The 13,443-nt window shown below is 39.4% G+C and overlaps 1 protein-coding gene across 2 annotated transcripts in view; it reads left to right on the forward strand.

Moving 5' to 3' along the window:
- The window catches only part of P3H2 (prolyl 3-hydroxylase 2), a 159,845-nt gene that overhangs the window by 115,185 nt on the left and 31,217 nt on the right, over positions 1 to 13,443 (forward strand). For both annotated transcript variants that reach the window (XM_081302147.1, XM_081302148.1), the window contains exons 2-3: positions 216 to 368; positions 1,445 to 1,634. In XM_081302147.1, the coding sequence (XP_081158273.1) occupies positions 216 to 368; positions 1,445 to 1,634 (343 nt within the window). The remainder of the gene's footprint in view (positions 1 to 215; positions 369 to 1,444; positions 1,635 to 13,443) is intronic.

The following is a 13,443-nucleotide window of genomic DNA, read 5'->3' on the forward strand; positions in this document are numbered from 1 at the left end:
TCCAGATATTATTTTGGGAACACTATCAACTTCCTCACATTTAAGTGTGGATGTTAGATATAATATAGTGGAAAAAATATGTGTAAGTAAAGACTATGAACTGGAATCCTGGCCTTACCACTTTTACACTACAAGACCTTGAATTAATCTTTTTATTTCTCTGAACCCAGGTTAGACACGTTTGCCTTCATTTGTTCCTTCTTTTTCCCCTGCAGCTTAACCAATTGCAAAAAGCAGTGGAAGCTGCTCACACTTTCTTCATGGCCAATCCTGAGCACATGGAAATGCAGCAGAACATTGAGAATTACAGAATGATGGCTGGTGTGGAAGAGTTCCAGCTGATAGACCGAGAAGCCAAACCTCACCTTGTGAGTTCTGAGGACCCCTGCCTCATGCCCCATGGAGCTATGTGCTCCTAAGTTTCATTTGACCCAAACCAGATTCATGTGAATGGATATCTCAATTTGAGTCTCAATTTCCAGTCATGTTTTTATATTTTCAGAGTTCTCAGATGAAATATTATAATTATCACAGTCCAAAAAAATCAAGAAAATATTCAAGTATTTAATTAAATTTAAAAAATATTAAAAATTGAGGGAAATAAAAATTAACTTAGCGAATCAGTGTATTGGGAAACCCAGAACATCATACAAGTATCTGTAACCCTCAGCTCTGCTCCAACACTATATTTATTTTTTTTTTTTTTTGAGACATGGTCTACTTTCATTTCTCAGGCTGCTCTTGAACTCCCAGGTCCAAACAATCCTTCTGCCTCAGTGTCCTGAGTAGCTGAGACTACAAGCACATACCACAGTGCCTGCTTCCAACACACTTCATACTTAGGAGCTTTGTCACAGGAGCAGGTCACATCATGGCTCCCGGGTTCTTGGGTCACAGGTTTGCCCATGGTACCTGCACTTTTCAAATTGGGGTTTTAAAGAGCCACACAATTCTTTTTTTATGAAATGTTATTTGAAATCCCATGTTAGGAAGACTTCCCCCCCCCATTTTTTTGACATGACCATTCTCAAGGGCCTCTAAAATCATTGCAGTGAAGGATGAGAGAGAAAGATTTTAGATGGAAGACTACTTTTTGTTGTTGTTGTTCTTCAATTGGGCAAGGCCTGGGTGTTATTTCCATCCACATCTACTGTCCTGCACTTGTTCTATGGCCCTACCCACGGGCAAAGGGACTAGAAATTATAATCTTAATGTGTGCTCAGGAGAAGAATGAAATTACTAGTGCCAGAGCAGCCTACTTGCTCATTCAGCCCTCTCTCATTTACAATTATTTGAATCTAGGGAGGTTATAGTCTGGGCTCCAGGTGTAATACTGTTTTATCTCTCTGCAGCACATGTGAGCTCCACACCCCACCTTCCTACATGATCCTGGGGCTGCTTGCATGCTGCTCTTTGAAAATATGTTTTTTCTGTGTATTTGCAGGAGAGCTACAGTGCAGGCGTTAAACACTATGAGGCTGATGACTTTGAACTGGCTATCAAGTACTTTGAACAAGCTTTACGAGAATATTTCAGTGAAGATGTAGAGTGTAGAACTTTATGTGAGGGGCCTCAGAGATTTGAAGAGTATGAATACTTAGGGCATAAAGGGGGTCTTTATGAAACTATTGCAGGTAAAGCTTATTTTTTCTTCTTATTTATTTTGTCATTACAATACATGCATTTTTTAAAAGAATTGCATCAATGTTGAAGTATATATTCTAAAAAATGAAAGACTCTCATATGTCAATCCCATCCTATCTCCCCTTGATTATTTGTGCAGTTAACATTTTCCAATTGATTTGCAGATACTTATGTGTCTATAATTATTATTGCATTTTTATAGAAACAGGGAAATAGTATAAGTACTGCTTTTCAACATATTTTTGTTTTATTTGTGCTTAACAATTAATTGTGGACTTCTTCTAATGTAAGTACATAATATTCACCTGATTATATTTAATGACTAAGTAACATTCCATTATGTTGTGATGTCATAACTTATTTGACCAGTCTTACTGATGAATATTAAAATTATTGCAGGGTTTAATTTTTATAAACAATGTAGTAGTAAACACTTTGGTATAGTATTTTTCAATTACTTCAAAGAATAGTTTACTATATATGAGAATGGTATTTAAAATAGTAGGTATGGTCAATATACAGTAACTGCTGATATTAGCTAATTAAGCATTGGTGGACCAGCAGAGTTAGTTCCCTGCTGTATACCATGCATGAAAATAAATTTTATTTGTATTAACAATATAATTATAAAAAGCAAAATTTTTAGAATAGATGTAAGAGATTTGTGTTATGTTGGGAGAAGAAAAACTCTTCTAAGCATGAAAAAGACAAGATAAATCAAGAAAAAGACTTTTTTCCTAAGACCCATCAATATGAACTTATACAATAAATTAAGTTGATCTACAAAAGGCAACTGGAAAATATTGCAAAATGTTTTATAGATGGAATTAATAGCCTTCATATTTAAAAGGTGTATTTAAAGAGAGCATATAAGTTATTATCACTAGTATTATTGCTAGTGGTAATTTCTTAGCAGAGAGAGAAACTAACACTTAATGTAACAATTATAACATACAAAGTTCTTTACAATTCTGCAGGCAGATACTATGTAGTTATTTACCCCCTCACCATGTCCATTTTGTGTTTGTTTGTTTGTTTGTACTGTTTCAGTCAAAAGAAAAGGGAATTTATTGAGGCCCCAGGGCCATGGGGCTTGGGCAGGAAGCTACCCTGTGAGGGAAGGAGAAGCCCATGGAGGGGCCTTATTTGGCTGCTTCTTGGGGTGGAGTATGCTGCTGTGGCCTTTTTTTTTTTTTGTAGGAATTGACAGTGTGGGGTTCAAGGGAGCATGACACCTACAGCAGCTGTCTTGTTGCATTGGTTTCTGGGCAAGCTGATGCAGGGAATGGTGGGTGCTGCTACTGTGTAGGCAAAGCAGCAGGTGCAGGGTAGACGCTGGGTGTGAAGTCCCAGAGAGTACAGCCATCCTCCCTCAGTCTGCAGGCATCAGATGCTACTGGTCAAGTGGGATGCTCTTAGGGCTTGGCTTTTGGCTTTGACATTTTTGGTGGTGTCACTAGGCTGGACTACAAAAGGGCTGCCCATCAGCATTTTCACAATTATCTGCATCTTGGTGGCAATCACTGTATCACCTCATTGAAGAGACTCCTCTTCCTTTTTTAAATGAGGAATTTATCCCTCAGTAAGATTAAGCAACATGAATAAAATGACACTGGATATCAAATCCAGGCTTTTCTGAATCTAGAGAGCGTATTGTCAAAGTCTAGATAACTGAAAAATGAAAAAAGAGTAATTTATTCAACAGCTGTTTAACAAACATTTGTTGAGTCTGTATTGTGTTCCAAGTTACATATATGAAAAACAGTGTTCAGTTTCATAGAAATGCAAATTATTGAAATCAGTTTGTTTTCTCCAACTTCTAGTGTTCTCTAAGAAAGCACCTAACCAGTAACTGAAGCCAAGTCCCAGGAAGTTATCTTTTAGGTGCACATTGTCCTCAATTCCTCCTTTCATCTATCTGATTTGTTACAAAACTTCAATAGATACTACCTCCCAGTAGCACTTAGGATTTTCTGGCTCTCTGCATCCCTTTTGCTAACACCCTATATATTTTAACTAAACTATTGTGACTGCCTCCTTACTGCTTCTAGTGTATAGTTCAGGTTTGACACTAAACAGAGACAGGTAATTTTGTGTTTTAGAGTCACAAAATTCTGTATTCACAGACCTACTTAAACCTAAGCATCACTACCACCAATGGTTTATATTCCACTTGGAATAAAATCCAAACCTTCGAGGACTTTCATATATATGTTCTCATCAACCCGTTCCCCAACTTCTCTTTGATTGATGCTTACTGCACCTTTAATTCCTTGGGTATACCATGTTTATTTTTACTTAAAGACCTTCAGAATGTTGTTTTCCTGTGTCATTTGTCTAAAGTCCTGTTTCGGTGCTAAGTCCTCAGTACCTAAGCATAATGACTGGCAGATAGTAGATACTTAGTAAATATTGGTTAAATGAATAGGTGGATGAATGAATGAATTAGAATGACAGACTAACAGACTAATGCAGACTAACTGGTTAACAATCCTCCATGTTTGTGAGAATGTAGGTCATAAATTTTTAAGGATTTTTAAAGGGACAATTAGGGTATAGCTACCAAAATATAGACTAGAATCCATATATTTAGTAGACTCAAAATTACATTTAATATTTCCCTATTACTAAAAATCAGCTCAGTTCACCTAAAATCAATAAACCCATGAATTATTGAGGATTTGTTCCCCAAAGTTTTGTTTCCCTGGGCTTCTGCCAGATCTATTTGCCTGCAGTATTGTGAGCATTGCTCAATTCAATGTCATTTTTTTGCATATTTTACATTTTAATTGCAAGTATTTCTCTACACTTATTTTCTTTTTGGAGGGGGGAAATAGGCAGGCTTTTCTTTTATTATAGTTTGCTATGTTGTTACATTGTAGAAATATGTGCTCCACCCCCTGAATTCAGCTTTAAACCTGCGTCTGTGAATGCCCAAGGAAAAGTGTTGGCAAACATCCGAGATCTGGTTTAGGAAACTGACTATTTCCCATAGATCAGCATTTGATGATTTGCTCAAGGTCATTACCACAGCACATGGTTTACTGGAAAAGAATACAGGTCTTCTAGCTCAGGTTCTTAATACAACTACCACTGCCACCATCACACTTCCAATAAAGAAAAGCGATAAAAAGAGTCAAACCAAACAATTTCAATTTCAGAAATATGGTAAATCTTCTTGGGAATTTGAAGTGTATCCAGTTTATTATGAGAAGGAACATTTTTAAAGTATTCCCATACAAGTGTCTTGGATCGCATGCTTATTAAAAACATATTAATTGCACAATGACATTCAAGCAGAACACAGGCAAGGAATACAACTCATAAAAAGAAATGTGACAACTCTCGCTATGTAAATTCTTGTCTGGTTCAAAAGTGTCCTAAATTAGGAGTAAAACTGGCATTTAAAATACAGACTGTATTAGAAAGCCATAATGTTTGTGTTTTAGAGTTAGAAGAGACATTAAAAGTTGGAGAAAAATACAAATGGCTACTGAATGCAGTTATTGATGAATAACCCTGAAGGATATCATTTTGTCACATTTGTTGCTGTTTATATCCAGCTTTGAAAAATATTTTCATTCAGAAAATCATTTCATGGTGCATGTGTTTTCCATCTTTTTATTTTGCTTGTCATTTGGAATAGGGGAAATGTATATTAGAAGGTAAAGAGGAATGTAAGCGGTTAAGTAGAAGACAGCTGAAGGTTGTTTGTTGTTGTTCCTTTGAGAAATAAAATAGCTAGCTGTTTATTTCTTTTTTTTAATTTTTTTTAAATTGCTTTTATTTTTTAAATACACGACAGCAGAATGCATCACAATTCTTATTACACATATAGAACACAATTTTTCATATCTCTGTTTGTATATAAAATATGCTCACACCAATTCATGTCTTCATACATGTAAAGCTGCTTTTTCCTTTTTTTTTTGATAGAATGCTAGAATTCAATCTATATTAAGAAAAATCTGGATTACAGAGGTAACTTTCATCCTCTTAAATCAATAACTTATTTTTTTTTTGTTGGTCGTTCAAAACATTACATAGTTCTTGATATATCATATTTCACAGTTTGATTCAAGTGGGTTATGAACTCCCATTTTTACCCCGTATACAGATTGCTGAATCACATCATTTACACTTCCATTGATCTACACATTGCCATTCTAGTGTCTGTTGTATTCTGCTGCCTTTCCTATCCTCTACTATCCCCCCTCCCCTCCCCTCCCCTCCCCTCTTCTCTCTCTACCCCCTCTACTGTAAATCATTTCTTCCACTTGTATTATTCTTCCCTTACCCCTCACTTCCTCTTGTATGTAATTTTGTATAACCCTGAGGATCACCTTCCATTTCCATACAATTTCCCTTCTCTCTCCCTTTCCCTCCCACCTCTCATCCCTGTTTAATGTTAATCTTCTTCTCATGCTCTTCGTCCCTACTCTGTCCTTAGTTACTCACCTTATATCAAAGCAGATATTTGGCATTTGTTTTTTAGGGATTGGCTAGCTTCACTTAGCATAATCTGCTCTAATGCCATCCATTTCCCTCCAAATTCTATGATTTTGTCATTTTTTAATGCAGAGTAATACTCCATTGTGTATAAATGCCACATTTTTTTATCCATTCGTCTATTGAAGGGCATCTAGGTTGGTTCCACAATCTTGCTATCGTGAATTGTGCTGCTATGAACATCAATGTAGCAGTGTCCCGGTAGCATGCTCTTATTAGGTCTTTAGGGAATAGACCGAGAAGGGGAATAGCTGGGTCAAATAGTGGTTCCATTCCCAGCTTACCAAGAAATCTCCATACTCCTTTCCAAATTGGCTGCACCAATTTGCAGTCCCACCAACAATGAACAAGTGTACCTTTTTCCCCACATCCTCGCCAGCACTTGTTGTTGTTTGACTTCATAATGGCTGCCAATCTTATTGGAGTGAGATGGTATCTTAGGGTGGTTTTGATTTGCATTTCTCTGACTGCTAGCGATGGTGAGCATTTTTTCATGTACTTGTTGATTGATTGTATGTCCTCCTCTGAGAAGTGTCTGTTCAGGTCCTTGGCCCATTTGTTGATTGGGTTATTTGTTATCTTATTGTCTAATTTTTTGAGTTCTTTGTATACTCTGGATATTAGGGCTCTATCTGAAGTGTGAGGAGTAAAAATTTGTTCCCAGGATGTAGGCTCCCTGTTTACCTCTCTTATTGTTTCTTTTGCTGAGAAAAAACTTTTTAGTTTGAGTAAGTCCCATTTGTTGATTCTAGTTATTAACTCTTGTGCTATGGGTGTCCTATTGAGGAATTTGGAGCCCAACCCCACAGTATGTAGATCATAGTCTACTTTTTCTTCTATCAGACGCCGTGTCTCTGATTTGATATCAAGCTCCTTGATCCATTTTGAGTTAACTTTTGTGCATGGTGAGAGAAAGGGATTCAGTTTCATTTTGATGCAAATGGATTTCCAGTTTTCCCAGCACCATTTGTTGAAGATGCTATCCTTCCTCCATTGAATGCTTTTAGCCCCTTTATCAAATATAAGATAGTTGTAGTTTTGTGGATTGGTTTCTGTGTCCTCTATTCTATACCATTGGTCCACCCACCTGTTTTGGTACCAGTACCATGCTGTTTTTGTTACTATTGCTCTGTAGTATAGTTTGAAGTTCTGGTATCGCTATACCGCCTGATTCATACTTCCTGCTTAGCATTGTTTTTGCTATTCTGGGTCTTTTATTTTCCATATGAATTTCATGGTTGCTTTATCTATTTCTACAAGAAATGCCGTTGGGATTTTGATTGGCATTGCATTGAACCCATAGAGAACTTTTGGTAATATCACCATTTTGATGATGTTAGTTCTGCCTATCCATGAACAGGGTATATTTTTCCATCTTCTAAGGTCTTCTTCTATATCTCTCTTTAGGGTTCTGTAGTTTTCATTGTATAAGTCTTTCACCTCTTTTGTTAGGTTGATTCCCAAGTATTTTATTTTTTTTGAGGATATTGTGAATGGAGTAGTTGTCCTCATTTCCATTTCAGAGGATTTGTTGCTGATATACAGGAATGCCTTTGATTTATGCGTGTTGATTTTATATCCTGCCACTTTGCTGAATTCATTTATTAGCTCTAATAGTTTCTTTGTAGACCCTTTTGGGTCTGTTAGGTATAGAATCATGTCATCTGCAAATAGTGATAATTTAAGTTCTTCTTTTCCTATTTTTATGCCTTTAATTTCTTTTGTCTGTCTAATTGCTCTGGCCAGTGTTTTGAGGACTATGTTGAACAGAAGTGGTGATAGGGGGCATCCCTGTCTTGTTCCAGATTTTAGAGGGAATGCCTTCAATTTTTCTCCATTCAGAATGATGCTATCCTGTGACTTAGCATAGATTGCTTTTACTATGTTGAGGTATGATCCTGTTATCCCTAATTTTTCTAGAGTTTTGAACATAAAGGGATGCTGTACTTTGTCGAATGCTTTTTCTGCATCTATCGAGATGATCATATGGTTCTTAATTTTAAGTCTATTGATGTGGTGAATAACATTTATTGATTTCCGTATATTGAACCAGCCTTGCATCCCAGGGATGAATCCTACTTGATCGTGGTGTACAATTTTTTTGATATGTTTTTGAATCCGATTTGCCAGAATTTTATTGAGGATTTTTGCATCTAGGTTCATTAGAGATATTGGTCTGTAGTTTTCTTTCTTTGAGGTGTCTTTGTCTGGTTTCGGAATCAGGGTGATGTTGGCCTCATAGAATGAATTTGGAAGAGCTCCCTCTTTTTCTATTTCCTGAAATAACTTGAAAAGTATTGGTATTAATTCTTCTTTAAAGGTTTTGTAAAACTCCTCTGTATACCCATCCCGTCCTGGGCTTTTCTTGGTTGGTAGTCTTTTGATGGCTTCTTCAATTTCATCCATTGATATTGGTCTGTTCAGATTGTGTGTATCCTCCTGACTCAGTCTGGGCAAATCATATGACTTAAGAAATTTATTGATGTCTTCACTATCCTCTATTTTATTGGAATATAGGTTTTCAAAATAATTTCTAATTGTCTTCTGTATTTCTGTAGCATCTGTTGTGATATTGCCTTTTTCATCCCGTATGTTAGTAATTTGAGTTCTCTCTCTTCTTCTCTTCGTTAGCATGGCTAAAGGTCTGTCAATCTTATTTATTTTTTCAAAGAACCAACTTTTAGTTTTGTCAATTTTTTCAATTGTTTCTTTTGTTTCGATTTCATTAATTTCAGCTCTGATTTTAATTATTTCTTGCCTTCTACTTCTTTTGCTGTTGTTTTGCTCTTCTTTTTCTAGGATTTTGAGATGAAGTATGAGATCATTTATTTGTTGGTTTTTTTCTTTTTTTAAGGAATGAACTCCAAGCAATGAATTTTCCTCTTAGAACTGCTTTCATTGTGTCCCATAGATTCCGATATGTTGTGTCTGAGTTTTAATTTAACTCTAAGAATTTTTTAATTTCCTCCTTGATGTCTTCTAAAACCCATTGATCATTCAGTAACCTATTGTTCATTCTCCAAGTGATGCATGATTTTTCCTTCCTTCTTTTATTGTTGATTTTCAGTTTCATTCCATTATGATCAGATAAGATGCATGGTATTATCTCTACTCCTTTATATTGTCTAAGAGTTGCCCTGTGACATAACATATGACCTATTTTTGAGAAGGATCCATGTGCTGCTGAGAAAAAAGTGTAACTGCTTGATGTTGGGTGGTATATTCTATATATGTCAATTAAGTCTAGGTTGTTAATTGTGTTATTGAGTTCTATAGTTTCCTTATTCAACTTTTGTTTGGAAGATCTGTCCAGTGGTGAGAGAGGTGTGTTGAAGTCTCCCATGATTATTGTATGGTGGTCTATTAGACTTTTGAACTTGAGAAGAGTTTGCTTGATGTACATAGCTGCACCATTGTTTGGGGCATATATATTTATGATTGCTATGTCTTGTTGGTGTATGGTTCCCTTGAGCAGTATGTAGTGTCCCTCTTTATCCCTTTTGATTAACTTTGGCTTGAAATCTATTTTATTTGATATGAGTATGGACACTCCTGCTTGTTTCCGAAGTCAATATGAATGATATGATTTTTCCCAACCTTTCACCTTCAGTCTATGTATATCTTTTCCTATCATATGCGTCTCCTGTAGGCAGCATATTGTTGGGTCTTGTTTTGTGATCCTTTCAACTAGCCTGTGTCTCTTAATTGGTGAGTTTAAGCCATTATCATTTAGGGTTATTATTGAAATATGGTTTGTTTTTCCAGCCATATTTGTTTATTAATGTTACTAAACCTGATTTCTTTTCTTCTTTGATTATTTTCCCCCCTTTATTGTCCTACCTCCCACTGTTGGTTTTCATTGTTATTTTCCATTTCCTCTTCCTGTAATGTTTTGCCAAGGATTTTTTGAAGAGATGGTTTTCTAGCTGCAAATTCTTTTAACTTTTGTTTATCGTGGAAGGTTTTAATTTCATCTTCTATCCTGAAGCTTAATTTCACCGGATACATGATTCTTGGCTGGAACCCATTTTCTTTCAGTGTTTGAAATATGTTATTCCAGGATCTTCTAGTTTTCAGAGTCTGTTTTGAAAGATCAGCTCTTATCCTGATTGGTTTACCCCTGAATGTAATCTGCTTCCTTTCTCTTGTAGCTTTTAAAATTCTCTCCTTATTCTGTATGTTGGGCATCTTCATTATAATGTGTCTAGGTGTGGATCTCTTATGATTTTGCACATTCGGCGTCCTGTAGGCTTCTAGGATTTGGGATTCTGTCTCATTCTTCAAGTCTGGGAAGTTTTCTTGTATTATTTCATTGAATAGATTGTGTATTCCTTTGGTATGGACCTCCATGCCTTCCTGTATCCCAATGACTCTTAAGTTTGGTCTCTTTATGTTATCCCATATCTCTTGGATGTTCTGCTCATGGTTTCTTAACTGTCTCGCTGAGCTGTCTATGTTCTTTTCAAGTTGAAATACTTTGTCTTCATTGTCTGATGTTCTATCTTCTAAGTGTTCTACTCTGCTGGTAGTATTCTCAATTGAATTTTTAAGTTGATTTATTGCTTCCTGCATTTCTAGGATTTCTATTTGTTTGTTTTTTATTTCCTCTATCTCCCTGTATAATTGATCCTTTGCTTCTTGGATTTGTTTATGTAATTCCTTGTCAAAGTGATCTTTCATTGTCTGATTTTGCTGTCTCATGTCTTCCTTGAGACTCCAGATCATCTGAAGCATGTATATCCTGAATTCTTTATCTGACATTCCATCTGTTGCAGCTATTACCTCTTCTAAAGTTGAGTTGACTTCATTGCTTGTAGTCCTTTCTTGCCTTGTCTTTTCATACTGCTCGCGTTTCTTCCTGCTTGGTAAAACTGTTGTGTTTTTGCAATTTTCCCCCTATTTATTTATATTGCTCTTGTATAGTTGAAAAATCTCCCTTGCAGGGCGGGTAGTGGCTGTGCTCCTCCTCCAATTGGGGTGATCTGTCTACCACGCTGGCGGGCCGCTAGGCCTGCTCTGCCGGTCGTTTGCAGGTCTGCCCACCCTGCGGGCGCAGGTGGCGGCTCTGCTCTGCCCCTACTCTAATTGTGGTGACGTGACTACCACGCCCTCGGGTCATTGGGCCTGATCCGGATGTGGGCGGCGGCTCTGCTCGGCCCCTACTCCAATTGGTGTGACGTGTCTACCACGCTGGCTGGCCTCTGGGCCTGTTCCGCTGGTGGGTCGCAGGTCTGCCTACCTTGCGGGCTCGGGCGGCAGCTCTGCTCGGTCCCCACTCCAAATGGGGCTACCTGACTGCCACTCCGGCGGATTGCTGGGCCTTTTCCGGACACGGGGGGCGGCTCTGCTCGGCCCCCACTCCAAATGGGGCTACCTGACTGCCACTCCGGCGGATTGCTGGGCCTTTTCCGGACACGGGCGGCGGCTCTGCTCGGCCCCCACTCCAAATGGGGTGACTTGACTGCCACGCCAGTGGGTCGCTGGGCCTTTTCTGGGCACAGGCAGTGGCCCCGCTCAGCCCCCACTCCAATCGGTGCGACGTGTCCACCACGCTGGCAGGCCACCGGGCCTGTCCCGCTGGTGGGTCGCAGGTCTGCCTACCTTGCAGGCTCGGGCGGCGGCTCTGCTCGGCCCCTACTCCAAATGGGGTGACTTGACTACCACGCCATCGGGTCGCTGGACCTGATCCAGGCATGGGCGGCTGCTCTCTTCGGCCCCAGCTGCAGTTGGGGTGATATGATACCACGCCGGCAGGTCGCTTGGCCTGTTCTGGGCGCAGGCGGCAGTTCTACTCTGCCCCTCTGGCCCCCACAGCACCCAGCAGGACCCATACCGAGAAGCAGTTTCCGCGGGATCCCCAGCCCAGGGCCAAAGCAGCTCCGGGATCCAGAACCCGGCCGCCCCGAGCTCGGTGCACGCTCTGCTGGGAGCGGGCTCCAAGAAGCAGACTCTGCGGGTTCCCCCAGCACTGGGCCAAAACAGTTCCGGGAGCCAGAACCCGGCTGCTCAGAGCTCGGTGCACGCCCTGCTAGGAGCAGGCTCCAAGAAGCAGTCTCCGCGGGTTCTCTAGCCCTGAGCCTAAGCTATCTGTCTGCGAGACGCAGGCAAATAACAGCCTGAAATCACCTGTTCCGTAGCTGAATGAGCTGAGATCAGTAGAAAACAGGGATGCTTACGTCAGCTCTCCAAGATGGCGGCCGCTGGCCTCCTCCGTGGACTGACCGGTGTGGAGAACCGAACTGGACCGCTTCCCTCCTCCGTCTCAAACCCAGAACTAAGCACTGAGCGCAGCCATTCCACTGCTGGCAGAAGCCCACAGAATCCGCAGCGCTGCACCTCCTCCCCGCCACCTCTCCGCTTCCCAGCGTGCGCCGCAGACTCCGGCCACGGGGCAATCCGCGGAACAACTAGCTGTTTATTTCTAACTAGCTAATCAAATAAATGGAACTCACTCTTCCTCTCACATGGCCCAGCTGGGGCCAGTGGACTTCAGGGATTCTAACTGTGCCCCTAGGAGTGAGTTAGCCAGCTCGTGTGAACCTGGCACCATTTCCCCCATACCAGAAAATGCACGTTTCCTTCCTATTGTGTTCTGAGATCCCTCTGCAAGATCATCCAGCTACCTATTAGTGTAGGTGTATTACCTACACTAATAGGTAGTGTCTATTGAAGTTTTGTAACAAATCAGATAGATGGCTAAACAGAAAACCTCTTGAAAGAAGGCAGTTTGGGTAAATTAAGTTGGACAACCATAGTCAAATAGATTCTATCATCCTTCTCAAGGCAACCTGCTCAGCCCAACATGAATGGACTATTCTTTCTGGAAAAGACTGCCTCTATCTTCATTGTCAAAATCAAAGTCTGGGCAAGAGGGAAGAATGGGAGCCATAGAAGAGGGAGCAAGGAGAAAGAGGAAAAATGCTTACTTGAATTCTTTAGCTTTCATCCTTTCCCCTACTTTACCAGTTCCTGGTAAAGAATATATAATGTCCAGGTGATGGGCTAATTTGTAACTGGATAGAGTCTTCATCAATAGATGTCAAAAAATAATATTATTTTATTTTATTTTTATTATTAATTTTATTTTTTATTTCCTCCTTAGGCAAATTTGTCTTGAAAACATTTCCTTTATCTGTATTTCTGCCTACCCTGCTCAGGGAAGGGGAGCTTTTTTGTTTCATTTCTCTGCTTAAACTCTAAATCAACACAGTGGCCCCATTCTCTGAACAGTTCCTTCATATCACTAGAATTTGAACTTACAACCCTCATTCCAGGATGCTTAGGACATCC

This window comes from Spermophilus citellus, assembly GCF_964194105.1.
Source record: "Spermophilus citellus genome assembly, chromosome: 7".
Classification (NCBI taxonomy): Eukaryota; Metazoa; Chordata; class Mammalia; order Rodentia; family Sciuridae; genus Spermophilus; species Spermophilus citellus.